This window comes from Ictidomys tridecemlineatus, chromosome 6, assembly GCF_052094955.1.
Source record: "Ictidomys tridecemlineatus isolate mIctTri1 chromosome 6, mIctTri1.hap1, whole genome shotgun sequence".
NCBI lineage: Eukaryota > Metazoa > Chordata > Mammalia > Rodentia > Sciuridae > Ictidomys > Ictidomys tridecemlineatus.
Genome location: NC_135482.1, coordinates 8,273,624 through 8,301,359, shown reverse-complemented (window position 1 = coordinate 8,301,359; position 27,736 = coordinate 8,273,624). Strand labels below are relative to the sequence as shown.

The 27,736-nt window shown below is 58.3% G+C and overlaps 1 protein-coding gene across 3 annotated transcripts; it reads left to right on the top strand.

The window, feature by feature from the left end:
• The first annotated feature begins 1,216 nt into the window (after nucleotides 1-1,216).
• Nucleotides 1,217-24,442, top strand: Syngr1 (synaptogyrin 1). 3 transcript variants are annotated; one of them, XM_078052711.1, is made up of 4 exons: nucleotides 1,217-1,382; nucleotides 16,205-16,442; nucleotides 17,321-17,466; nucleotides 21,394-24,442. In XM_078052711.1, exons 1-4 carry the CDS (start codon nucleotides 1,284-1,286, stop codon nucleotides 21,547-21,549), a joined length of 639 nt encoding a protein of 212 aa, XP_077908837.1. In that variant the 5' UTR covers nucleotides 1,217-1,283; the 3' UTR covers nucleotides 21,550-24,442. The 3 variants fall into 3 exon arrangements, with proteins under 3 accessions (XP_077908837.1, XP_077908836.1, XP_077908838.1); XM_078052710.1 differs by having other exon boundaries at nucleotides 1,219-1,382; nucleotides 21,328-24,442; XM_078052712.1 differs by lacking the exon at nucleotides 21,394-24,442 and adding an exon at nucleotides 18,691-18,957 and having other exon boundaries at nucleotides 1,220-1,382.
• Nucleotides 24,443-27,736: the final 3,294 nt, after the last annotated feature.

The following is a 27,736-nucleotide window of genomic DNA, read 5'->3' as shown; positions in this document are numbered from 1 at the left end:
ATAGTCTTGCTAATTTGCCCAGGCTTGCCTTAAACTCCTACCGTACTCCTCCTGAGTAGCTTCTAGAAGTTTTATACAATGTGAGTTGCTACTTCATAAATTTGCTAGACTAAATGTGATAGTTAATGATAACCCCTTAGCACAGACTAGGTAGAAAGTAAACAATAAATTGAGTCTAAGGTGGACATTGGCCTACTCAATGTTAGAGGTGCCCTCAGCCCCACCACGCATTTCCTCTGCACAGATCTTTCTGGGATGACCGGACACCAGGGTGGCAAAAGTCTCTGCAGACATTCTTGTCCAACTGCTCTGGAATCAGAAGGTCGGGAAAGGCAGAGACGGGCTCCGCAGGGCGCCAGACCTGGGAGGCTGCCCTTTCCACTGCACCCAGAACTGTTCCTTCCAGCCTCTGTTTCCATAAAACCCGGAGTGATGGGGACTAAGGTGTGTTTGTTGAGCACCTACTGTGTGCCAGGCCCTTGGAGACAGCAGTGAACAAGACACAAAAACCTGAGCATCGGCAGCACAGAGACTAGCAGAGACAGCGAAAAATAATTACATAATTAATCACGAATTAAGGAAGGGGGTAGGGTGATGGGAACGAGGACGGAAGTCTGACAAAGAATTTATTGTCCTTTCCCAATCTCTGCCCCAGGGCCGGGTCGCTCCAGGAGCGGGTGGAGGTGGCGCTGGGACTCGCATGACGTCACCTAGGAGCCAGGTGCAGAGGTGGTCCCGGGAGGCGGGGCTGCCTTGGGGGCTCTGGGAGGAGGTTACTCATTCCCGGCTCACTGACTCACGCGGTGAATGTCCCTGCGGCGCCTACTGTGTGCCACACACTCCGTGACGGGGACGGAGGCGCCCCCTTTCCTCTCTATATTTGGGGCAGACGGCGACAGGAAAAGGGCAAACCCATGCATAATCACGGAGTTGGTTTCAGGCAGAGCCAAGGGCTTTAGGGCGCCCGGGACGGGACGCGTCCGTACGGGCTGCACACTCCACTCCTCCCCCTCACTTTGCAAAGAGGTCACCGCGCTAGCGACGAGCGCGTCCTCCGCTCGGGGCCGCAGCACGCGCGCCCCCAGCACGCGCGTCCCCCTCGAGCCCGGCGCGCGCCGCCCAGACCCCGCCCGCGTCCGCGAGCTGGGCCCGTCGCGTACGACGCCCCCTGGCGGGAGCCCTGGGCCGCGCCGGCCGCGCGCAGGGGAGGGGGCGGGGGCGCCGCGCACGCGCACGGGCCGGCGGCGCGCGCCGAGCGGGGGGCGCCGCGCGGTGCAGCCACGATGGAAGGGGGTGCTTACGGAGCGGGCAAAGCCGGGGGCGCCTTCGACCCCCACACCCTGGTCCGGCAGCCGCACACCATCCTGCGCGTCGTGTCTTGGGTAAGGACAGGAGGGTGGCAGGGCCAGGCCGGTGGGGTGTGGAGGGCGGTGCGCCGGGACCGACCCCGACCCCACCGGGCCCCGCGGAGACGCGGCCGCGGGCGGGAGCTGCCCTGCTGGCCGCGCTGGCGCCGCGGTCCCCCATTCCCCGGCCCGTGCGAGGGGCGCTGGCTCCGGAGGACCCCGTTTCCCGGGGCCCCCGGCTTGTGCGCCCCGCGTCCCCATCGCGTGACCTCGCGCCGCGGCTCTGCAGCTAGCTGCTCCGGTGGCGCGCGACCGTGGGGACCCCGTACGGGTCAGGTGGCCTCAAGAGGGGAGCGGATCAGGGCATGGATCACCTCGCCGGGGCGCACGCCGCGCCTGCCCTGGACGCTCTAGGAGAGGACAGGGGACCGGGATTTTGTGGCCCGGCTGGTTAGATGCGGAGCGAGGGGTCTGGAGCTGAGCAGGATACCTGGCTTCCACCAAGATCTGCATCTCCTTCGCGGCGTGACCTTGGGCAGGGAACCACCCAGGGAATGTTAACTGGAAAGGAGAAATTCAGATCCGAGGTGGGGAGAGCCACCGCTTCTGTCATGCCTCAGTTTCCCTATTTATAGAGCAGGTGGGCGGAGCCTCCTTGAGGCTCCCTTGCTGCTTACATTTTATGAATCCCTAACCCCGCCTAGTGTACACCTGGATGTCTCTGGGGCGCATGTGTCTGGGAGGAAGATCCCCTCCCCACAGTGAAAACAGGGGCCTATTCTGGACCTGCAGCCCAGTGAAGCCCAGGACCCCCAGTGCTGAGTGGGTTCTTAATCAGATCTGGGGATCTGAATCCCCAAACAGTGAGCAGAGTGGGGGTTCAACATCCCAGGGAAAGAAGGCTGGGGGGGTGCTCGGGGCTCCCTGAGGTTGGTTGGTCATTGTGAAACACACTCAAGGAAGGTCGTGCCTCTGTAGTCTTGGGGCACATTACTGCTGGGCCCAGACAAGACCAGCTTGGATTGGGGATTCTGGGCCTGGAGACTGTCAGGGGACTGTTTGTGACCCCGACCTTTGGGAAGTGCCTTTCTTTCTGGGGTTTTTCGGGGCCATATCAGGATCTGGTAGGTGAGACAGCTTGGGTACTTACTTATCTCTGGCCTCCCAAAGTGGAAGCAACTCTTTATCTAAAAAAGTTAAAACCCCCTCCTGAGGCCATAGGAAGGATGGCCCACCAGATGGGGAGCTTTTTAAGGGTAGAGAAGCCCAGTTCTGTTTGTCTTTGTGTCCTGGCACCCCAGGCATATCCACAAGGGTTTGTGGCACTGAATTTATTTGGGGCTCCTAGAGACCCCAGCAGGCCTGCGGCAAGATGTGGGCCCTGGGGACCTGTCTGGTCAAGTTCGCTGGCTGTGTGCACTGCTCCCACTTGCCAGCCCTAGGGCCTCTGGCCTGGGAGGCTTGGCTTGTATGGGGGTGTGCTGTTTTATCTGCTTGGGTCATTTCTCCTGTGATGGCTTCATTTAGCAGAGCTTTATTGAGTCTGTGAGGCCCTGAGGGAATCAGGGCCGCATGACTCAGACACAGCCCTTGTGTTGGGGAGCCCACAGTCCCACCGGAGAGAGGGCCAGGTGCCCCCAGGCTGAGGTCATGGGAGGCAGGGGAGTCTCCCTGCCCTGGAACTGGTGGCCTGCATGGAGAAGGGGGTGTCAAGTTGGCAGGAGGAGAAGGGTTTGCACTGTGCACATCGGGGTGACAGAAGGTCATTCCAAGCAGGAGAAAGAAATATAGCTGGATGGAGTACCCATCGTGGGCAGGCGCAGCAGCTCCCCAACACCTGAGGAGCTGAGGCAGTCCCCGCCCCAGGTTACTGAGCATGAAAGTGTCCCAGGAAGCCTGGCGTGGTGGCGCATGCCTGTAATCCAGAGACTCTGGAAACTGAGACAGGAAGATGGCGAGTTCACAGTCAGCCTGGGCAACTTAGCAAGACTCACTCAAAAGCAAGAACTGGGGGCTGGGGATATAGCTCAGTTGGTAGAGGGCTTGCCTTGCATGCACAAGGCCCTGGGTTCAATCCCCAGCACACCAAAAAAAAAAAAAAAGAAAGAAAGAAAGAAAGAACTGGGCTGTAGCTCAGGGGTAAAGTGCCCTTGGGTTCAAGCCCCAGTACCAAAAAATAATACTCAATAAAGGAAGAGTGCAGAATCCTGGAAGTTCGAGGTTGGAAAGGACATAAGGGGTATCAAGCAACCCCCATCCAATGCCCAGATTTCTCCCTCCACCTCCCAGCAGTGCTCCACACACCTAGGTACAAAGTGCTCCTCATCTTTGTTGGGGCAGAGACATCTGATACAGGCTCATTGACACCTTTTTTTGGAGGGGGGGGATTGAACCCAGGGACACTTTACCTTTGAACTCCATCCCCGGACCTTTTTATTTTTCATTTTGAGGCAGGATCTCACTGAGTTGCCCAGGCTGGCCTCAAACTTGTGATCCTCCTGCCTCAGTCTCCCGGGTCTCTGGCATTGCAGGTGTGCACCTGTAAATAAGCTTTGCAAGAAATAAATAGTTCTCTTTTCTGGTCCTCATAATAATACCTGCTGATTATTGGAAAATATAGAAATCACACACGATGTTTGCACAGGAACATGAACGTGCTTCATACCACTCAACTGTCCATTTAGAAGTGGTGAAGTCAGGGTAGGGGTGCAGCTCAGTGATAGAGCACTTGCCTGGCATGCACAGGGCCCTGGCTCTATCCCCAACGCTACAAAAAAAGAAAAAGAAGAAAAGAAACGATGAAGACAGCAAAATTCATGTGACATGTATTTTACCACAATAGAGAAAACTGGGCAAAAGCACCCATGTGAAGGGTCTAGGAGGAGCTGCCGTTCGGCAGTCTGTGGTGTGCTGAGACATCTTAGTCACTTGGGCGCTGGGGGCAGATGCAGCCAGCGAAGGGCCCTCAGAGCTCCCAGTCCCCCTGCACCCAGAGGGCTTCCCTGCGAAGCTGATGGAGCTTGAACTCTGAGATGCAGGTGACTGATGCATCCTGGCTTGCCAGAACTTTCCTGGGTTTGGCACTGGAAGTCCTGTATCCTGGGAGCCCCTCAGTTCCAGAGAACTGAGCTGGTACTCCGGTACTACCCAGGCCCCCACTGCAGCTCTGAAAGTCCCCACCAGAATGTGCACCTAGACTTCTGGTTTTCTAAAATCTTACGAGAAAGGTGGTTTTCTGTTGTTTTTCCTAAGGAGGGCCCCTAAACCAGGCAAGCTGCTGGGCCTCCCCAGAGCAGGACCCGCCCTGGACCCGGAGCCACAGAGGCCCTCAGCCTGGTGTGTCCCTTGACCAAGGCTCTTGAGCCCTTCTGTGTCACTGTTCCCCCAGGCTGGGCAAGGCCTGACCTGGGTTCTATCAACCCACCATCATCCCCAGTGGATCCCGAGTGGAGAAGCCGGGCTCGCTTTGCAGATGCAGCAGCCTCCGGAGGAGCCTCCTCGCCTGTTGCCCACCAGGCTGCATGTCGGGCGTCCTGCAGAGAAATTCTGGAGCCTACTTACTGCAGCAGGAAGAGGTCTCGGGGGAAGGCAGAGCCCCCTGGCCAGATGACTTATTCATTCCACAAATACCAAGTCCCCAGCTCTGTGCCAGCTTATGTCCCACTCAGGGGCCCTTGGTCCAGTGAGGAGGACAGAGTTGAGCTGGCAAGCACTGCCCAGGAGGCTCAGATCACTAAGAAAAGGAAGCCCTGGGGGTAGGAGACCCCTCTGCCTAGAGCGTCTTGTCGTGGAGCGCTTTCAGGGGAGGTGACAACTGAGCTGTTAAAATAGTAGGAAGGCCAGATGGCACACGCCTGTATCCCAGCAGCTCTGGAGGCTGAGGCAGGAAGGTCACAAATTTGAGGCTGGCCTCAGAAATTTAGCAAGGCCCTAAGCAACTTAGCCAGACTCTGTCTCTAAAGGGCTGGAGATATGGCTGGTCACTAAGCACCCCTAGTACCAAACAAAGGTAGGAGGGACGGTCCTGGCAGAGGAGCAGCCTGTGTGAATGCCCGGAGGCATGAGGTGAGGCTGGGTTTTAGAAATGATGAGCCTCTGGGGCCCCAGGGAGTGTAGGTAACAGTGACAGGGGTCAAGAGGCTGCCTGGTGGCTCTGGCGGGGTCTTGGTTGAACATGGGGAGCTGGAGGGAGGGCTCCGGAAGGAGGAGGGGTGGCTGTCTCCGGGGCGCTGGGCCTGGAGCGGCCTCTGGGGGCTGGTGTCCTTTCTGGAAAGCTGTGGTCAGGTTTGGTCTGCCTTTCCCACACCAGGCAAGGCCCTGTCACCTAGGAGGTGGGTCCATGGCCGACTGTCTCGGCTTCCTCCTGGCCTGCCTGCCTGCCTGCCTGCGCCAACTCCCGAGCGGCCCCTCTCTCCGGCCTCTGTTGGGGTCACCCCCTGCAGGAGACGTGGGCTCTTGGGTTTCTGCCTTGGGTCTTGAGCAGCTGGGGTTGGGAAGCCTGAGGAGTCTTGGGGTTTAGCTCAAGGACCATCATGGGGACTGAGGAAGACCCCTGCCTCTCCTGGCCTGGACCAGGGATCGGAGGCCACATTGGCCGGGGTGTGGGGAGGGCGGTGAGCTCCTGGAGGGCCCTGTTGTCCCCCTGTAGATGGAAGACAGTGCTGGGTGGAGGGAGCCACGGCCCTGCCTGAGGGAGTCCCCAGCCACGTGGGAAGCCGCACCTGACCAGCCCCGCATGACCTGCCTGGGCAAAGCCGCGGGGCAAGTCTTGGCTGGAGAAGAAAGAACAGAGGCTGCAGGGGGGAGGCAGATGGCGGGGCTCGGAGGAGCCACACTTGGCATCTAGACCTGAAGAACTGGCTGTCCTTGGGGGGAGGCAGGCGGGGCGTGGGAGTGTCTGTCGCAGCCCCGTCCAGCCCTCGCTGACTGAGTGACCTGAGCAAGATGCCAGCGCTCCCTGGCCTCAGTCTCCCCATCTGTCAATCGAAAAGAGGCCAGATGGAGCGGGCTGCGGTTCCAAGCCTTCTGGCCTCGCAGAACCCCACTCCTGCTTCTAGAGGGTTCCAGGCAGGCAATTTAGGACTGGCCTGTCCATCTTTAAGTGACAAATCAAGAATGTCCCCCCATGCTCTTGGGTGGCCTGCAGCACAGCTCCCTGGGGGGGTCCTCGGGTGTGGCAGAGCATGTTACTGGAGTCTGGGAAGGTGGCCGCGTCCCCGTGTTTCTGGGGGAGCTCCCTCTTCCAGAGGTGGGGTTTGCCCAGCTCCTCTCGGCTGAGAAGGCAGGCGCCAGGTGAAGGGGACTTCAAGGGACCTGGTAGCTGGTTCGCTTGGGTGGCCTCAAGCCATCAAGCCCACGCTGTGCTGGTGGCCAGAACCCCAGTTGGCTGAGGCTCCCCAAGTAACTCGTAGCCCATGAGGTGGGACGTGGCCTGTGTCCCCGAGTCTTACCAGTAGCTGTGGCCTTGGTGTTGACTGCCTTGTAACCTGGCCTGTCCCCCACCCTCTGGTCAGCCAGCTCGGTGGGGCCTAGAGGTGGGGGCCCCTCCTGGCTTCTGAGGCCACCAGGGGCCATTCTTCTGAAGCTTCAGGTAGGAAGCCCCTTCCCTCCAAATATCAGCCCAGGACATGTCCCCTGATGCCCCTCCTGCCCTCAGTCCTGGTTCTTGTCATGCCCACTCCATGGTCCTTCCCACACCCAGACGCCCTCCTCCCACAGTCTTCTTGTCACCTGCCTCAGCCACTGTCACAGCCAAACCTGGGCTGTTCACGCCTCCTCCCGGTACCCAGCCCTCCCCTCCCCCTCCAGCTCCCCACGCTCACCCTGATTCCAGGGCTCCTTGGGCCTGGACCACTGAGCCACTGACCTGCCTGCTGACCACCCTCAGCCCTGGTCCACCTGGGGCCTCGGCTGGTCATGGAGCCCCAGCTCTGGCCCTTCTGACGGGGCACCCCCGGCACAGCTCCGCTGGCCCGCCGCTCTCCCCCTCCTCCTAGGTTATTGCTCCTGTTCGTGGACCAGGCCACTAGATGTGTCCCTCTCGTGCTCAAGGCCGAGGATGCAGAGCTCCTCCTCCTCCCTCCTCCTCCCCTTCTGCTCTTGGCTCTTCCTCAACTTGGGATGGGCGAAGCCCCTCTTAGGAAGACCCCCCTCGTGTCTCTGGTCCCGCCCAGGGGCTGTGTGTCCATGGCCTCCTGCTTTCCGTCACACCCCTCCAGCAGGCTCTCCCAGCTGTCCCATCTTGTCAGGGTCATCTGTGACCTTCACTTTGCCAAATCCGACGGCTGATTGTCATTAGTGGATCCCTGAGCAGCATGGGGCGGCAGTGAGGGCTTTGTCCTGTCCTCCCAGCGGGTCCCAGCCGCAGGACGGGACCCGTGGGCTTGTTTGACGTTGGCCTAGAGTAGGCCCTGGGTGCCCCACGCTGGCCAGGGAGGGCTCACTTCTAGTGGAGGGAACCGGGAACCCAGGTAAAATATGGGGGCGAGCATGTACCTGAGTGAAGTGACACTAGCTCAGGCCCAGGTGACACTGGAGTTGGGAAAACTGCAGCCCGTCAGGCAGAGAAGGAGGCGGTGCGTGGCAGGGGCTGCAGGTCACTGTCCCAGGCTAGGGACCCTGGCTGCCCTGCCTTCCTCCCTCCACCATTGTCCCCATTCAGGTCTCGCCCCATTCAGTTCACGTTCCCGGCTGGTGGGGTGAAGCCTCCTGGATCCCCCACCTGCGCCCACTCCCCGTGGGCCCTGTGCCCAGGGTGATGGCTGCCGGAACCCTCAGAGCAGGGGCTCCCCTGCTGGCGCCGGTCTCTCCAGGAGGCGAGGCAGGCCCGGGTCTGGGTCTCCCTCTGCGCTGGCCCTGATGGGTGGGGGCTGGCCGGCAGGCGGACCCGGAGGAGGAGGGCAGACAGACCTGGGTGAGGGAGCCACGGGCCTTGCTGCCCACCTTGGGAGCCCTGGGGCCAGGGGCCGGGAGTGCTGGTTGGCAGCCCTTCCCCAGGCCGTGACCCCGGCCTCCCTGCTTCCCGAGGGCCTGGGCTGGCGGAGGTTCTGGCTGGAGGTTCAGTTCGCAGCAGGAGTGCAGGGGCCCTGGGCCAGTCAGGTGAGCCCTCCCTGGGCTCAGTCCCTCTCTGATGAGACCTCAGGGCCCTGTGGTTCCACAGCCCCGGGAGGGTGAAGAGGGGTCAGTCTGCACCCACATCTCGGCATCTGGAGCCCGGGCCCTGCTGGCCAGCTAGAGCCTGTGTGAAGATTACCGCCTAATCCCCTGCAGGTCCCTCCCAGGCCGCAGGGCAGGGCAGGGAGGAGGGAGCCAGGGGTCATGGCAGCCATTTGTCCCTGTGCTGCTGTTTCTGCCACAAGACCTGGGGTCAGCCCTGCCCTGGGGAGCTGTGAAGGGGGCCCTCCCAGCACCCGGCCTTTCCCAGGCCAGGAGGGGATCAGGCCTGGGGCAGGTGCCTCCCGCAGGCAGGGCCCAGCTCCCAGGGGGTGAGGCCTGGGCCAGGTGCAGGCCCAAGCTGGGGCACAGGCGGGGAGCCCTTTCTCCTGGCTCCCTGGTGGCTGCCTGGGCCTCTGTCAACCAGCTTTCACTCCCCTGGAGGGTCTCCCCTCAGTCTGGGGAGGGACTTTCACCCCACAACAGGGAGGAGAAGCTTTGTCAAGGAGAGCACTGGGGGACTAGGGGACACTGCTGACCTGGAGTCTGCGGAGGGCTTTTCGGAGGAGGGACCTCAGGAGGGAAGTTAGGTATCCCAGGGAGCAGCCAAGACAAAGGTCCTGAGGCCACACAGTAGGAGAGGGGATTGAGGAAGAGCTTCATGGGGTCTGGGGTTCATGGGGGAGGGGGTTGTAATTCTGGGAAGGGTGAGCCTCAGGGGAAGGGCTTCCACAGGGTAGTGACATAATTTGGCTGCTGTGAGGGGCAAGACTGCTGACCTTGCTGGAGCAGGGTGGCCAGGAGTGGCTGGGAGGTTGAGGAGGCTGGAGGATGGATGGGGGTCGAGGGCAGAGCCAGTGTGTGGATGAGGGGGCAGCTCGAGGTCCTGGGGAGGCCAGGAGTGGCCGGAGGCAAGATCGGTGGCCCACGCGGGGCCTCTGAGCTGTCTAGGGAGTAGACTCCACCCTTAGCTGGGCGGGTGGCAAGCCTGGAGGACGGCAGGATGAGCCCCGCTGTTGCCCGGGCCTCCTTGGAGGAGGCGAGGAAGCCCAGGGGGAGGCTGAGATGGTTCCAGGCATCTGGATGTGGGCAGTAGCCAAGGCCACAGATGAGGGCTATTGAGCAGGCCACCTGGCTGCCTGCAGTGAAGGGCAGGGACCATGGGCTCCTCCCAGCTGCCTGGCTTGGGGACAGATATCTCTGTGCAGAACTGGAGATGGTGCTGGAGGCCGGGTACCACAGCTGCCAGGTGTCATTTTCTGCAGCTTATCTGGGACCACCCCTGCATTTGTCCACGGGTGTGGCAGTGACCTCTGCACCCCACGGCGCTGGTCGCGGCTCCCCAGCAGCCTGGGTCATCAAACGGGCAGCGAGCCCCTGGCACGCCTGAAGGCTCCATCTGAAGTAGAGACATCCTCTGGTCCCTCAAGACGGGCGGCCAGGGCCCCCTTTTGCCCCATAGGGCGGGGCCCAGGGATGGACCAGGGCCGCTCCTTGGTTTCCTGCTGATCTTGGAGTGTGGGTCTGGAGTCTGCTGGAGGCTACGCCATGCAGATGTGTTTACCTTTATTTTTCTTTCGGAGGGTCTTGGTGAGGGTTAGTGGGATTTCTTCCCCTCATGCCCAGCCCACGCGGGCCCAGGTCTCACGGGGGAGACAGATGGGTAAATAAGTCCGAACCAGGAGTGCTGACATGCGGGAGAGTGACTGGGAAGGTGGGTGTCTCAGAAGGTGGCCAGGGTGTCATCACAACCCAGCAGGGTCTCCAAGGCTCCTATTTGACAAACAGAAAGGTGGGACACACCCTGGGCAGGGGACAGCAGGTGCACAGCTTCTTGACAGCCTGTGTCTGCGCCATCCCCTCCCTGTGGAGTGGCGGAACAGGCCAGGGGCAGGGACAGAGGCCTGCAGGCCACAGAGACCTGGTCCATCCCTGGGTCTCTGATTCTCTGTGTTTTTTAATTCAGGAGCCCAAAATCCTGGAATTCAGGTCTGGGACTGTGGCTCAGCTGTAGAACGCCTGCCTAATGCAAGCGAGGCCCTGGGTTCGTTCCTCAGCACCACGTAAAAATAAAGAAATAAAATAAAGGCATCGTGTTCATCTACAACTAAATAATTAAATAATAATAATAATAATAATAAAAAAAGAAAAGATCCTGAGATTCCAGGAACCCGAGCTTCCTGCAGGTTTGTTTTTCTGAGTCTGACGCGGACCAGCACCGAGTGCCATCTGGAGCTGTTTCTAAAAAGACTCGGGATGGGATTCAACAGAGGGTGGGAGCCGCGGGAGAGGCCTGGCTGTTGGCTTGGTGCTTGTTCTTCGCGTTTTTCTTTATCTCAAGGGAAGGAGGCAATTTTTCCTGGGCCTATGGGTGCCCAGCAGCCTCCCTGGGTCCTGCCTGGCTGTCACCAGAGGTCTCCATAGGCCCCTCTCCTCCCCCTGCAGGTCTGCTGTTGTGTGAACTTCCCCCAGGCCTTGGCCATTGGTGTCACATCCCGTTCTCCTGGGGTGCCCTGGGCGTGCCTCGCCTCTCTGCAGAAACAGCCTTAACGAGTCACTCAGGGCGGCTGCCTGGCCCCTGGAACCTTGGCTTTAGAGGGACTCTGGTTCAGGTGCTAACTCGCCCTGACCCAGAGTGAGTGTCCCAGGGACCAGAGTGAGTCCCCCTTCCTCCTGCCTCCTACTGTGGGGGGCCAAGCAGTGGAAACCTGAGGCCCAGCCTGTTCTTGGGGGGCTGCTCCTGGAGACGTTCCCTCCCCTCCTGAGCCTGGTCTTCATGTTGGACCCCTGGCCTTCAGGGACGTGGCATCTTGGGGTATGCGCCATCTGTCCCCAAGCCCGCCTTCTCCGCACCCCCCTCGTCCCCTGGCAGGGTCTGTTGGCAGGTTCCAGGGGCTGCCCCTCCAACCTGATCTGGCAGCCCCTCCCCGCCATCTTCCCCCCCACACTACCCCCTTAGGTTCTTTTCAAACCTAAGTCAGATCTGGTCTCTCAACAGCTCTCAAGTCTGCAGTGGTTCCTAGAGTCACCTGAGAGGTTAAGTCGCTGCCCAGGGTCACCCACTGGGCGAGTGGCTGGACTCCTGCCCCACTGGTAGCTCCCCACAGCAGGGTCTCAGCAGGCCAGCCTTGGTGGCCCTCCCAGCGCTCCGCCCTGTCCCTCCCAGGTGTTTTGATCTTGTGCTTCCCCTCTTGGGGACACGTATGCAGCTCTTTCCTCCTGGCCTCCCCAAGGACTGCCTGCTTTGTTCCCCCAAGAGGACCCAGTCTCCCGGCTCCTCCTCTGCTGTCCCAAGGCCCAGACTGCCGCCTTCTGCTTCCCCTCCCAGGCTCTCCTCTTGGCCTCTGGGAGCCTGAGTTTTCCTGCTTTGGGAGGGGGTCCTCTCGGGCGGCAGTGGCTTTTCTCCAGCCGCAGGGAACGTGGGTCTGTTAGGAAGTATTGCCCCAAAGGGGTCCTTCTTTCCTGGGCCTTTGGAGAAGGAAGTGAGCCCTTACCAATGAGCGCTGCGGGATGCTGCCTGGCTCTTGTGTGTCTCAGTCTCCCCAGAGGAGAGGTTCGTTTAAATTGTGTGTGTGCTGGGGACAGAACCAAGGGCTGCACATGCCGGGCAAGTGCTCTACCACTGAGCTACACTCCAGCTAAGAAGTCGATTTATTTTTTTTAGCAGAAAATCACATTTATTAAATTTCTAACCTATGAGAGGCAATATACTGTGTTTCATATTTTATTCCCATTTTTATATGTTTATTTATAGATGACAGAAGAATGCACTGCAATTCTTATTACACATATAGAGCACAATTTTTCATATCTTTGGTTATATACAAAGTACATTCACACCAAAATTGTGTCTTCATACATGTACTTTGGATAATAATGATCATCACATTCCACCATCCTGCTAACCCCATGCCCCCTCCCTTTCCCTCCAATCCCTCTGCCCTATTTACAGTTCATCTATTCCTCCCATGCCCCCTCTCCCTATCCAACTATGAATCAGCCTTCTTATATCAAAGAAAACATTTGGCATTTGGATTTTTGGGATTGCCAACTTCACTTAGTATTATCTTCTCTAAATCCATCTACTTACCTGCAAATGCCATGATTTTATTCTCTTTTTATTTATTGCTGAGTAATATTCCATTGTTTTTTTTTTTATCCATTCATCCATTGAAGGGCATCTAGATTGGCTCCACAATTTAGCTATTGTGAATTGTGCTGCTATAAACATTGATGTGGCTGTATCCCTGTGACATGCTGTTTTTAAGTCCTTTGGGTATAGACAGAGGAGAGAGATAGCTGGGTCAAATGATGGTTCCATTCCCAATTTTCCAAGAAATCTCATACTGCTTTCCATATTAAGAAGTTAATTTTTATAAAATTACCGAGGCTCAAATTACTTGCCCAGGACCACACAGTGTGAGCAGCAGGCCTCATTTTTGGGTCTGACAGGTCAGTGTGAAAAATTTTCTCTAACCAAGAATTTTTATTTTTTAATGTTGTTGGACCTTTATTTTATTAATTTATTTATATGCGGTGCTGAGAATGAAACCCAGTGCCTCACAGATGCTAGGCAAGTGCTCTACCTCTGAGCCAAGACCTCAGCCCCCCCAAGAGTCTTTTCTTTTCTGATGGTTTGGTGACATCTGGCGACATGCAGGACTAGACCTCAGACTCCTGCCCTGGCAGTTTTTTGTTTTTTTTTTTTTTACAATTTCACTCTATAGGTTCTTCTTCTTTTTTTTTTTTTAAAGAGAGAGAGAGGGGATTTTAATATTTAGTTTTTAGTTCTCGGCAGACACAACATCTTCGTTTGTATGTGATGCTGAGGATCGAACCCGGGGCCACACACATGCCAGGCGAGCGCGCTACCGCTTGAGCCACATCCCCAGCCCCCTGCCCTGGCAGTTTTTGGTTACAAACTGGAGCTTGTCGCAGTGCCAGGGTTCAAAGTCACAATTCATAGGAGCCCACCTTTCCCTGCAGTGTGACGGAGTCTGCTTTGCCTGAGGGGTGGCCAGGAGCCCTTTGACAGTTGTTTTGAAGCCTGGCTTCTTGTCACTATTTCTGTCTTCTGAGCCTCAGACTTGGACTCCAGGCCTTTCTCCCTGCTGGTCCCTCTGATGCCACGCCTTCTTCAGGTGCCCTGAGGCTGAGCGCCTGCTTGGCCAGGTGAAAGGAGCTCTGGCGGGAATCCAGAGACGCCAGGACAGCTGCCCGTTGGGGCTGCACCTGTTGCCCTGTTAGTTTGGGGGCCGCGGGGGGCGGGGCCGCGAGCCAGGACGTCCAGCCTCCGCCTGCGGCCTTGGTCGTGTGGCGTCCCAACCAGGCCTGGCAGATGGGTGCTGTGGCCCATCCAGGACGCGCCTCGGGTCCTTTCTTTTTATTGCGGCCAACCTCGCGCAGCTTGCGATTCCTCACCAGTGCCTGACTCAGTGGCGGGGGGCGCACTCTCCCTGCTGCCCGCCGGATGCTCGCCACCTCTCCCTGGTTCTCCCTGTTTTCCACAAACCTTTCATCATCCATAAGAACACCCCGTGCCCATCGGATAACCCCACGCCATCCAGCAATCCAGCCGCCTCCACCTGCTCTCTCTCCACTTGCCTTTCATGAGCAGAGCGCATAAGAGAAATCGTACGATGTGGCCTGACTTTTTTGTGTGTGTGCTGGGGTGAACCCAGGGCCCTGGGCACCAGACACTCCACCACTGGCCAGGGCCCTGTCCCCACGTCCTGCTTTCCATTGCTTATTTTTCCTTCACCGGCTCGTCCCCTATCGTGCCTATCAGTGCTCTGTCCCTCTGTAGGGCTGAACGACAACCCTAGTGCGGCCGAGCCATTGCTCGTTTCTCTCGGTCCCTCTGCCAGTGCGCATTCGGGTGGGGATCGTGTCCTGGCCCAGCGTCTCCACTTTTGATCATGCCCTTCTTTCAGGAAAAAATAGAAAGTAAAGACAAGTGGACCTGGAAGATAGCAATCCCTGCCAGGTCTGCCACCAGGGGCCAAACATGGGGCCAAATCTTCTGGAGTGTATGTGCCTCAGCTCTGGGTCTCCTCCTCGTGGTTTCGGGGAGGCAGGCAAAACAGGGAAAAAGCATGAACTTTGGTGTCGGGTCTCCTGGGCTTAGAGCCCAGCTGTGCCACATTCCAGGCTGTGTCTCTGGGCACGTTCACTAATACGCATGCCTTCACCACCCCATTGGTAAAATGCTGGTGGCACTGATGTATTCAACAGCTACTGCTGTGTAACAAACTGCCCCCAAACTCAGGTCTTAAGGCAACAAACATGGCTGCCTCACAGTTTCTGTGGGGCAGGACTCTGCCTTGCAGGGTGCTGCTGCCTCCAGGGCTGTCACAGGGCCACACTCACAGCACCCGCCAGGGGCCCTGGTCTCATCTGACGGCCCCCACGGGCAGATCCAGACTCAACTTCACTAACGCTGTGTTGGAGGAATCCAGCCTGTGGGGGGACTCAGTTCCCGTGGGCTCTTGGCTGTTCCTTTCTGGAGCTCAGAATACCATGCTGGCTTCCACCATTGGTGCAGGGACAAGCTGGGGGTGGGCAGGGCTTCTTGTGACCTGTACCCAGGAGGGAGACCTCATTGCCGCAGTCTGGCTGGGCACAAAATCACGAGCCACTCACAGCCTTGTAGATTCAAACAGCAATTCTTTATTCCCGAACTCTCACCGGCACTCTACACGCACGTTCTGGGGAAAATCCACACTTCCACTGGGCTCTGCATCCCAAAATACTCTCTGAATCCCGCGAGAACTCAAGGGGAACTCAAGGAGTGGGCGCGTGCCTGAGGCAGCAGGATACGCCCTATTCCCAGCAGGATCCACACCCTAAACCTGGAACCACCCTAAACCGGGATCCGCCCTGGTCCTTGAGCAGGGTCACCTTTCTCAAACATTGATGCAATGTCACTGCAAATGACCTGGGTCCAAGGCAAGCCCATTTCCACAATGGAGAGTCCTCCCTCTAAGCAACATGGGGTAGGCTGACAAGGAAATTGCCATGCGTCATTCCTACTTGGCTATGCCTCTCAGCACCTCATCACCTTTGCCATATTTTTTGTCTGTTAGAAGTAAATTGCTAGGTCCAGCGCTCTCAAGGGACCTTAGGGACACAAGGTCATGCACTGCTGGATGCAGGGTCATTGGGGCCACCTCAGCTGCTGCCTACCCAGCTGAAACATGCCTGTCTGGGGGCCGTTGAGGATCTACATGAGGTGGCACATGTGGTGCTGCTGTTGGCCCTGGCAACAGGGCAGGGACTGAACACAGCCTGAGACTCCAGAGGGAAGGGCGGGGTGGGGCTGGGCATGTTCACACTAGGAGGGCAAAGGCTCCCCGTTCTGGGGCCAGTCCAGCCTTGATGCTGTGTAACAAACTGCCCCCAAACCCAGGTCTTAAGGCAACAAACACGTTTGTTGTTGTCCTGGGCCCTGACACTAGGGGACCTTGGTGTCAGGGCCCAGGACAACTTCTCTGGCTAGGGGTTAGCGCTTGCAGCTCAGGAAGGAAGCAGTTGACCCGACTTGCGCTGTGTGACCTCAGGCAAGCTGCCCTGGTGGTGGGCATCTCTGGGCCTCTCTCTGAAATGCCCACTCACCGCCTGCCCCATGGCTCAGAGAGGTCAGAGGGGTGGGGGCAGGTCCCGGGGCTGGGGCAGCGCCCCCCCAGGCTCACCCCGCACCCCTGCAGGTGTTCTCCATCGTGGTGTTCGGCTCCATCGTGAACGAGGGCTACCTCAACAGCCCCTCGGAGGGCGAGGAGTTCTGCATCTACAACCGCAACGCCAGCGCCTGCAGCTACGGCGTGGCCGTGGGCGTGCTGGCCTTCCTCACCTGCCTGCTCTACCTGGCCCTGGACGTCTACTTCCCGCAGATCAGCAGCGTCAAGGACCGCAAGAAGGCTGTCCTGTCCGACATCGGCGTCTCGGGTGAGCCCTGCTGGGGGACCTAGCCGCCGCCCCCTCCCCATTTCCCAAGGAGGAAACCGAGGTGTAGGCGGGTGAGGGGACAGACTCAGGGTCCCCTGGCTGGCAAGGCCCGAGACCCCAGAGCAGCCCTGCTGCGCCCCCTCCTGGCGGAGCCTGTGAAAATTAAGCCAGGGCCATGGGACCCTGGCACACAGTGGGTCCCTGGAGCCCGACCCCCTTCGTCTGGTGGCCTGTAGGTGACCTGCCACCCTTTGCCCTTCAGAAGTGACCTTCAGCCCGGGCCCCCTGATCTGGGACCCCCAGATCACGTTACCACAGACCCCTCTGAGCCTCACCCCAGGTCTCAGAGGGCCGTTCTGAACTAGGGGGCTTTGTGAGCCTCCACCCCCGGAGCTGCCCCCACACCAGCCTCTTCCCCCAAATCCCCACTGGTTTTCCGGAAGCCTGAGCAGGGGCGCTGCAGCCTCCCTCGCTGGACAGTGGCTGGCCTCGGGTGGGCCTAGTCAGGGACGTGGCTATAAACTGGTGTCTGGCGGTTAGAGAAACACTGGCCCAGCTGACTGCTCTCTCTCCCTCTCTCCTCCTCCCTCTCCCCCTCCCCCCTGCTGTGGCCCTCCCTCTCTGCCCCACCCTGCCCTGTCCACCTGGCTTGACCTCCTGTGGCCTCCCCCTCTGCATCTGACTGAATCCTCCTGCTCCTCCTCCCCTCCCCCTGCACCCTCTCCTGCTCCCCTCCCCCTTGCCTTGCCCTCTGGGGTGGGGAGCGCGGGAGACCTGCCCGTGAACTTGCCCTGTTCCTCGGTTTCCCTGTTTGCTTTCCACACACCCTGTCCCTCACGCTCTGCCCTCACTGTTCTGCCTGGCCCCGGGGACCCCAGCCTTCTGGGCCTTCCTCTGGTTTGTGGGCTTCTGCTACCTGGCCAACCAGTGGCAGGTCTCCAAGCCCAAGGACAACCCACTGAACGAGGGTACGGACGCCGCGCGGGCCGCCATCGCCTTCTCCTTCTTCTCCATCTTCACCTGGGTGAGTACCGCACCCACCGGCCCAGCGCCCAGGGGGCAGCCTTCCCGCAGGGCCTCTGGCTGCCTCTGGAGCTCCCCCTGCAGGCCCAGCCCCACAGCCCAGCCTCACAGCCCCGCTGCCGCCCTGGGCACAGCCAAGGCCCTCACTTTGATGCAGAGCAGCTGCCCCAAGTCATAGACTCTGGGGCCTCTCTGGATGGTATTTATCATCCCATTTTACAGATGGGAAGGTGGAGCCCTAGACAGGGAGGTGGGGCTTCAAGTTTCGCAGGCTCAGGAGACCGGGTTCACACGGTGGGGCTGCCTCCGATTCCCCAGCTTCTGTCTTCCCATCTGGAGAATGAGGGGATTGGAGATGGCCCGTGGGGTGGGGGGATCACAAACCCTGGTGTCCAGGCAGGGCCGAGAGCAGGTGAGTGGCCAGGTGGCCTGTGCACTCTAAGGGGCCCCTCTGCAAAGCGCCTGTGGCCATGCAGAAATTTTTCCAGAGAAACAAGAAATCTAAATTTTCACATGAAATCTCATCTTCACGTATTGGTAATTTATTTACATTTTTAAAAATATATATCCCGTGAGTCAAAGAGAGCAGGCCCCTGAGAACCAGGCTGGAGACCGGGTCTTTGTGGGCGCACCGCATGGCCTCCCGCAGGTCTAGGAAGTCTCTCTCTCTTCTCCCCGAGCTCCGTCCTGCAGAGATCTAGGGTCACCCCAGCTCCAGGCCCCTCAAGGGCTCTCCCTTCCCCGCTGCGCAGCCCCTGCCCAGCCTCCTGCAAGGAGACCTTTGAGGCTGCGTGCACCCAGCCCTCCCTGCTCCTCCTCCCTCTTGCGGTGACTTCTGCCTCTTCTCGAGGGTCCCTGGACTTGCACTTTCTTTGGGGACACCCAACCCACAGCACAATATCTGGAGCTGGAGTTTGGAGAGGAAACCGGTAGCCCCGTCCCCGTGGGCCAGCCAGGGCCCCTCTAGGCTTTTATGTCTTCAAGCCTGGGTGGGAGACGGGATCTCAGTCCAGACGGGCACCCAGAACTGGGCCCTGCCACCTGCAGGCAGAGCTTGGAGGCAGCTAGCCCAGAGGTGGGGCCCACAGAGGAGCGGAGGTGAGGGGACACCAGCATTTCCGGGCTATCTGAAGCACCCGGCCGAGGTGCCAAGGCCTCCCTCCCTGCTAGCACCGCTGCCCTCCGGCTCCGCTCCAGCAGCCTCACCCCTGCTCTCTCCTGGCAGAGCCTGACCGCTGCCCTGGCCGTGCGCAGATTCAAGGACCTTACCTTCCAGGAGGAATACAGCACACTGTTCCCTGCCTCGGCACAGCCGTAGCCCCAACCTGCAGAGCAGGGAGCCCCGTGCCCACCTAGTGCCAAAGATGCCCAGGACCCCAGGACAGGGCACGGCTGGAAGAGTCAGACCCTCCCTGGCTCATTCCTTCACTCCTTGCCCCTTTGTCCGTTCTTTGTCCGTTCATCCATTAAGTAAACGTTTATTGAGCAGCTATCTTGTGCCTAGTGATGAGTTAGACAGGGATCCTGCTGCCCAGGAACCCCCAGGCTGGGAGGGGAAGACAGACATCAGAACCTCCCCAATGGGCTGCAGGCTGCTAGAAGGCTGGAGGTTAGTCCATCCACGGGCTTGCCAAGGGTGTCCGTGGTCCAAGGTGCTGAGCTGCAGGCACCGTATGATCTCTGTGTCCACAGTTGTGACATGAAGGATGGTCTTACTGTCTCCCTGGAGGCTGGCTGCCGAAAGGGGCCTGGCCTGGACTGTCAGAGGCCTTTTGATTTGGTTCTGCTCTTGTGTGCTGTGTGACCTAGAGCAATCCCTCTACCTCTCTGAGCCTCAGTCCATATTCCTGGCCTGACAGGTAATAATGGACCAACCTTTCACGGTGGTCATGCAGATGAAATAAAGGCCACACAGGGTTGGGCACAGGAATGCTCAATAAATGTCAGCTTCTGTATTCATCATTCCTTCACCCATTCACTCATTCACTCACTCACTCATTCACTCATCCTCCCGGAAAGTCAGGGGCAATTTGCGCTTTGGGAGGGAGCCTCTTGTGAGTCCTCACTCTGCCGAAGGCTCGGCCTCCCTGTGCCCTCAGCCGCCTGGACAGGAGCCTGCCTCTTGCTCCACTCCAGGGCAGCAGAAGGCTGTGGCACCAGGCCTCAGGGCGGGGCCTCGGCTCGGCGGAGCGGAGCCCAGGTGGCGCCTGGCTGCTGCCCCGCGGGCGTGCTGCAGGGACGTGCCTGTTCTGAGGAAGAGGGCCAGGTGTCCACGGACCCCAGCCACCTACTGCGGCCTGGATGGTGGGAGCCCAGGCCTGGCCTCTGCTCCCGACCTGTGGCCCATTGAAGTGGTGACCAGATGGGCCTTGAGCCCACGGGGTGGGGCTGACCGCAGCCACAGTCCTCGCTGCCATGGCCAGAGCCTCTGGGGAAAGGGCTCGCCGAGGTCATCTGGGCCAGCCCTCTGCCTCTCTGAAGGATCCAGCCTCCACAGTGGGAGTGGAAGCGCCGGAGGGGCCAGGACCGCAGGCCTTGTCCCTTCAGGAGTCCCATTGCGTGTCCCCTGTGCGCTCTTAGGGCTGCTGACAGCTCAAGGCCCAGTCTCCGAGCCCCAGCAGCCAGGGCCCCAGACCAGCACCGAGGGCAACCCCCACCTGACGCCTCAGCCCAGCTTCTCCCTGCTCCGCCCTCCTCAGGACCGTGGTGCTTAGTGGCGACACCCACTTCCCAGCAAGGGCTGCCAAGGCCGCTGCGGTTGGCACCTAGTTACCGAGCTCCCGGCGCCGCCTGGGCAGAGTGTCCCCGCTGCCACCCCCTGGCCCTGTGGGGAAGGAGTTGGGGACCTCCGTCTCCCAGCCCTGCAGCCGGGGTGCCCAGCACAGCGTCTTCCCCAGGCAAGGTCCCCAGGCTGAAGATCCCCAGGCAGGCGTCACCAGACCTCTGAGCTGGATTCTGATGGCGAATTTGATTTACCCTTAGCTCAGAGTGGCCAGCGTCGTCGTCCTGAAGACAGTGTAATTGCTTTTAATGAGAAAGAATGTCCCTACGCATGTGTGCACAGCCGAGTCTCCTGACTGGGCTCTGGGGGAACCGGGCCGTGGGGTCAGATGAGGTTAGCAAAGTTTGGCTGCCACCATTCCCCCGTGGGGATCTGGCAAGTCCTGTGGTCCTGAAACTAGTTTCCCTCCATTTAGTTCCGTTTCCCAAACTTCTCTGACCATGTGTTTCAGCAAGAATTAGAGTGAGCAGCAAGTGACGGAAATCTCAAATAACCGCGATTTCAAAGAAGTCGAGGTGTAGGGAGTGGCCCAGGACTAGCGGAGTGGCTCTGAGGTCTTCAGTGACCCAGCCATCTTCCCTCTCTACAATGTGCTTATGGACTGTGTGGTCCACTTTGGCAACTAGAGCTCCAGCAATCACATCTGTGTTCCAGGTATCAGAGCAGAGAGTGGGACAGAGAACATGGGGGCACCACAGTGGCTAGAACTTAGTCTACGCCTAGCTGCAAGACAGAGGATGGCTTTTAGGAGGTGCCAAGATTTCTCTGGCCTATTAAGAAACTTTTTGCCGCATTCCACAGGGCAGCCCTGAGGTCACAGTTCGAGGAGGCGGCTGTAGGCTTTGGGGCCATCTTAACCCTCCACAGTGGAGGTCAAGACTTCTTGGTGGCCTAGAGTGACCTCTGGGCCTCAGGCAGGGTGGCCCCCAGTTGGCCTTACTTTCACTTCAGTGCTTTCGGGGCCTGAGACCCCCTACTGCCTGTGTCCTGTGAACTAACCTCCACTAACCCGGCTCTTGTCTGTCTCTCCCCTAACCACCCCTCCCACCTGTCCTTGTCCCTGCTGGCCCCCGCCCCCAGGCAGGCCAGGCTGTGCTGGCCTTCCAGCGGTACCAGATTGGCGCCGACTCGGCCCTCTTCTCCCAGGACTACATGGACCCCAGCCAGGACTCCAGCATGCCTTACGCCCCCTACGTGGAGCCCAGCACCGGGCCGGACCCCGCCGGCATGGGTGGCACCTACCAGCAGCCGGCCAACGCCTTTGACACGGAGCCCCAGGGCTACCAGTCGCAGGGCTACTGAGCCGCAGTGACCGCCTGCCCCACCCTCGCGTGTCCTGCCCCCCGCCCTCTGCCCTGCTCTCCGCCCCACGCCCTCCCCTCCCAGGCTGCCCTGCCCAGCACCCCGCAGCCTCAAGGTGTTCCGCTGAGGTCCCGGGAGCTCTGGAGGGGTGGGAGCAGCCAGGTGTTGGGTTCTCTCTGCCTGAGTGTGCAAGTGTGTCCGGGGCATGTGCCCAGCGGGGACTGGGGACAGGGGTGAGGTGCATTCATTCATTGCATCCTCAAGTGCTTGTTGAGCGCCTGCTGTGTGCCGGGCCTGTGCTCAGCACATGTGGGGAAGAGGCAGAGATGGTCCCTGTCAAGGGCTGGGTGAGATGTGGAGGGAGCCCTGTTAGCACCAAGGCAGGGCTGGGGTGATGCCCGGAGGTCTGGTGGCATGGGACTCAGGCTGTCACCCCCAGAACCTGTCAACACACCCGACCTGCTAGGATTGGCAGGTTGAGGAAGCTGAGGCCTGGGAAGGTCAAGGTCGCTTGCCCAGGTGGCTCAGGAAGCTGGCAGTGAAGGCAGGGCTGGGCAGGCAGCCCCGAGGCTGGTGCCTGCCCGCTCTTCCTGCCCTGCCCGCCCCCCCATCACGAGCCTGGCTCCGTGGTGTCCTCGTCCTGGGGCCATGGGCACCTCAGCCCCGAGACACCACGATCCTGCTGCAAGCCAGGGGCCTGCTCCTGTGGGTGCCCACCCTTGGCCTTGGCCTTCTCCAGGGGTGCTCGCCCTGCTCGCCCATGACCCCGTGCTTCCTGCTCTGTGTCCTGCAGGGAGCTCTAGCAACTCCCTCTTGGTCTCCCAAACGACTGGCTCCCCAGGTCCCTACCCAGAGCTGGTGGGTAAGAAGGCCAGGTGGGGGGCAGGGCTGGCCCAAGGTCCCAAAGAGCCGGTGGAGCTGAGCTGGGTTTGCTGCCTGGGTTTCTTGACCCCAGTCACCCAGCAGGTGCCTGATACCCTGCCTGATCTGGGACACTCATCCTCCTCTGGCTGGGGTCATCCAGGGATTCTGGCTGGAGCAATCCTGGACGTGGGGCATCTTTCCCTGGCCTTCCAGAGGCCTGCTATAGGAGGCAGTGCAAAGCCCCCAAGGGGACCCAGGGAGGGCAGCTGGTGCAGAGTGGCTCAGGGTGACTGGGCTGCAGCGGGTAGGGCATCGGCCACCCCTAAGACACAGGCATGGGTGGGGCCTGTGGGCATAGCGGGCCCTTCTGAGCTGGGCAGGGAAGGCTCTTACATAAGGTTCCTCCACCCTGAGCTGCAAGTGACAGGGAGGCTGCGTGTCTGTGCCGTCCGTCCTCTTGCACCTCTCTGCCCGGTGCACACGAGCCAGTACCTCAGGCAGCAAGGCAGAGGGGATTGTGGGTTGGCCACAGGGATGGGGCAAGAGAGCCCTCGCCCCCTGACCCCTTCGCCCCTTGCCTTGTTCACTCTCGGCAGCCAGTTGTCAGGTTCCTGTGCTGGGGACACGGAGGGTGTGCATGGTCCCTGCCCTGCCCTCAGAGCTTATGGTCCATTGGGAAGACAAGCACCAGCCAGAAAAGGTACACAGAGCCCGTTGAGGGGGCGAGGCGTGGGGCAAACCCCGTGAGCCCAAGGCTCCCCTGAGCAAGGGTCCTGAGGTGGGCCAGGAGCGGGGAAGGAGCAGCACTGTCCCCCTGAACAGAAGGGACGCTCCATAAGCACAGGCGAGCTAGCAGTGGGCGTGGATAGAACTGGGTTCTGTCCAGGCCCCCAAGGGCAGTGGGGTGGCAGAGGGCCTGAGACAGCTGGACAGCAGCTGGGTTCCATGTGAAAATGAGACAGAGGGCGACAGATGTTCCAGGGTAGGATTTGGACGGGACACGCCCCTGAGTGCTGCTGGAGGCCTCATCGCCCTTCTGCTGTCTGCGCACAGCCCCTTGGGGCCCTGAGCCCGAGGCCCCTGGCATCTCGAATCCCCTCGGCCTCCTCCAATGCCCTCTGCTTTCCTTTTTTCCAAATTTTCCTTGGAGAAGTGCCCCACGCCCCGCCCTCAGCCCAACCGTGCAGGGTTTGGACTCCCCCTTCCCCATCAAGCACAAGAGGCCCCGGAAATGGGTTCCACAGTGTGGAGCTGCAAGGACCCTTAGAAAGGCTCCAGTCTGGACAGGAAGGCAGTAATCTGTCCAAGGTCAAGCACAGAACAAGAGGTGGGGAGCCCTCTCTTCTGCCTCCTGAGGTGACATGATCCTGTGCAATCGGCCGTCAGGCCTGGGTGGCTCCTCACCACCTGGAGGTGTGATAATGGAGGGGCTAATTCCCAGGGGCCTGCGTGGGCTTCCCCTCGCCCTCCTTCCCTGGTGAATCTCCATCTCAAAGACTCTTGAGGGCCCCAGGCTCTTCCTATGTACCAAGAGCTCCCACTTGTTACCCCTGGGGGCCGCTAGCCTTGGCCCAAGGCTCCTTTGATTCTCTAAGGAGCATGAAGGGGGACCGCCCCCCAGAGTTTATGGAGGATGGATTGGTCCAGCCACCTCCCAGCGCTGCCCCTGACCTGACACTCCCAGCCCCTGGTGCCCACAGCCCTTGTCTGGGTGCCCTGGCCCTTCCCGCAGCGGTACTGCCTGTGTATAGTATAAATATATATATTTTCTATATATAAGATGTATAATATAAGGCTCCACAAATATATCTATGTGTGTGTGTGCGTGCACGCGCACGTGTGGTGGGGGTGGTCCCCATCCTGGGCCCCCATCTAGACCCCCCACCACCTGGTCAAGTCTCTCAAGAGTGAATCCAGTGGCCCTGTGGCACCCTCCTTTATGACATCTGTCCATTTGTGGTGAACCAAGTGAAGGTGGTGACTTCTGGTGACATAGTAATAAAGTGAAGACTCAGAACCCGCCAGCGGATCACAAGTTGTCAGTGTTTCTTTGTGGCTTGGGGTTGCCATCGCCTCTGTCTCCCCTGACCTGGGCCATGTCTTATTTGTTTGTTTTGCAGGACTGGGAATTGGACCCAGGGTGCTCTACCACTGAGCTACATCCCCTGCCCATTTTCCTCTTTATTTTGAGACAGGTGCTTGCTAAGTTGCCCAGGCTGACCTCAAACTTGCAGTCCTCTTCCCTCAGCTTCTCAAGTAACTGGGGTTACAGGCATGCATCACAGTGCCTGCCACGTCTTATTTATTTATTATTGTTCGGTTAATTTTTAATTACACAGGAAGCTATTAATTACATGAAGCTCCAAATATATTCTCCTTTTTAAAAAGTAAAATTGTAAAATCGCTGCAACTGAAGCCAGTCTCTCCCTGATGTGCACAAATGCACACCCCCGCCCCCCACTTCCCTGTCCTGGTCTCTTCTCCAACTCCACAGGTAACCAGGATGAGGAGCTTGGCCTCATTCCAGACCATTTCCATCTCTTCAGTATGCATGGTCTGGGACTCTGTTTTTAAAGTTAGTGGCCCTCAATTGGCCACTGAGTTAGCCTAGAAAGTACCAGACACTGCCGGGTCTCGGAGTTCCACAGCAGACAAGTCCCCACCCTTGCAGGGATGGTCATCCAGTGAAGGAAGTCTGGGTTAGACAATCTCAAGCCGAAGTACAAACTGTGAGCTGTGCTGGGGCGGGGTTGGCAAGAAGGCCAAAAGATGCGGGTGAAACCAGGAGCTCAGAGACAGCCCTCTGAGCAAGTGACACCCTGAGTTCTCTAGGATGAACAGGGGTTTGGCAGCAAGGGGGCTGGCTGGGGAGGAGCTTGAGAGTGGCAGGTACGGAAAGAGGAGAATAAAGAGGGACAGGCTGAAGGGGACCCACCACTCGAGGTCTCAGGAATGTGGCTTGTTCATTCTCTAGGGGTTCATTTTCTGGGGGTCTAGATGGGGACCCAGTGACATGGAAAGCCACTAAGGGTGGTGGCCAAACTGGTGGGTTGCGGGCGGAATAACCATTGAAAGATGCCATCCATTGTGCAGACAGAAGGGTCACTTGATGATGAAAGGGCGGAAGAGGTCAAGACGAATTTGGAGGAGCCAACAGAAGGACGAAGAGAGATCCCAGCTGATCAGAGCAGGCGCGGGAGCTGGGGTTGGGGTGGAGGAGCAGGTTAAGTCGGCCCACTGTCAGTCATGATGTGACCACGCCCACACTGGTGGTGGCTAAGCCAATCAGGTCGTCTTCCTTCACGATGAGGCACAAGGATTGGCTAAGTAGAAGTGGGAGGAGCCAATTCCGAGAGAAAGAGGCCTAGGGTGCCGAGGGCCTTCGGGGACCGCACTTCCGGTTCCCCAGGGGCTAAGCCCTTGCCTTGAAGGGACTTCTGGGCCGGGAGCCCCACCGCCTGGAAGACGCGGCCAGGAGGCTGCAGCCTGCCACAAGGAACGAGCCCTGGGGCCCGCGGCGCTGGGCCCTACCCAGTGCTGCTGTGGGCTGGCCAGGCCACCCACCCTGATGGACCCCGGGTTACTGCCCATCTCAGTCAAGAAGAGTAACTGGGACGCGGAGTCGGTATTGCTTAATGGTCGCGCCACCCGCCACGTGCAACCGCTCCCCGCCCTCATTCAAGTCGGAGCGGCTGTCTTCTGACACCAAAGCATTTGTCACTTGTACTATCTGCCAGGGTCCCGGATGTGCCCCGCCCCAGGGTAACTCTGCAGCAGTTTTACTTTGAGAGCTCTCTAAAGGGGATGATGGGAAGACAAATTGGAAAAGTTGGAGCTCCAGGGGAATGTGCCAGCCTTCCCAGGTGACCAGAACAGTTGTTCATGCTGTGATGTTTTAATTTTTATTTATTTATTTATTTATTTATTTGCAAGTGGAACTGGGGTTTGAACCCAGGGGCACTCTGCCACTGAGCTCTATCTCTGACTCTTTTTGCTAAGTAGCCAGAGGCTGGCCTCAAACTTGCAATCCTGCCTCAGCCTCCTGAGTTGCTGGGATTACAGGTGTGCCCTACCTCGCCAAGTGTGATATGTATATTGTTATTATTTATTTATTTAAAAATTAACCAATAAATATATTTATTTTAAAATATATTTATTGATTAATTTTTTAGTTGGACACAATATCTTTATTTATTTATTTACTTTTATGTGGTGCTGAGGGCTGCAAGGGGACAGCATGTGCTAGGTGAGCGCTCTACTGCTGAGCCACAACCCCAGCCCTGTTATTAATTTTTTAAATATTTATTTTTTAGTTTTAGATGGTCATAATATCTTTATTTTTTTAATGTGGTGCTGAGGTGACTCATGTATGCTAGGCGAGCAGGCTACCACTGAGCCACATCCCCAGCCCATGTATATATTATTTTAATAACCTGTTTATGTGAGTCACCTGTTTTTTCTTCTATTACAAAAAAAGTTAATATTAAAATTGCCTTCCTCGGTAACAATGAAGCGTCACCTGAACATACAATTATTTTCTATAGGATGTGATGACCTTTCTACATAATTTCCATGTGTAAGCCTGAGGATTTTTGCTTTGCAATGTTGCAGCAGTTTTCAAAACTAGAGATTCTAAACTCTTTGGAAAATTCTCTGTTATGTTTTATTGCAACATCAGGCGGATGCTTTTGTTTTGTAACAATTTAATAATTCACATGTTATATTTTAATAACTCACATATCATGACAAAGTTTTCCACCCTGGTGGGATGGCAGGCCAGTGGCAGGTGGGTGGCACCTGGCCAGTGCTTGGGCTGGAGAGCTGGGAGTGCCTTTCCAGGTGGACCCCTTCTCTTGCCTTGGCGTGATGGGCTTGGAAGTGCTACCACCATTGTTTCTTCTGTTGCTGCCAGTCTGGGCACAGATTCTGGCCCTGCTGTCCCCTTGCAGCCCCACAGTGTCCCAAGCTGCCCAACCATGTGAGTGCATGCCAGGTGGCCAGGGCAACTACTAGGCACCTGTGCTACTCACTGCCAGTCATTCTCACTGGCCTCAACCTGCTCAATGCCACCTGGCGTATCCTCTCTGCTCCCGCATATACTTCCTTGTGCACTGAATTTGCTGCAAAACACAAGTTCAAGGATGAAATTATGGAACGTTCCAAGACAGCACAGGGATTTGGCAGCACATTATTCTGAGAGCAGGGCCGGCCTGTCAGGGTCACACCCGAGAATCCAGCCCCACTCCCAGCACTGATTCCAGCCTTGTGCATTTCCCCTTTGTTCTATTTTGGATCCTTTTTGCTTTTCCTGCTCTCCCTGTGA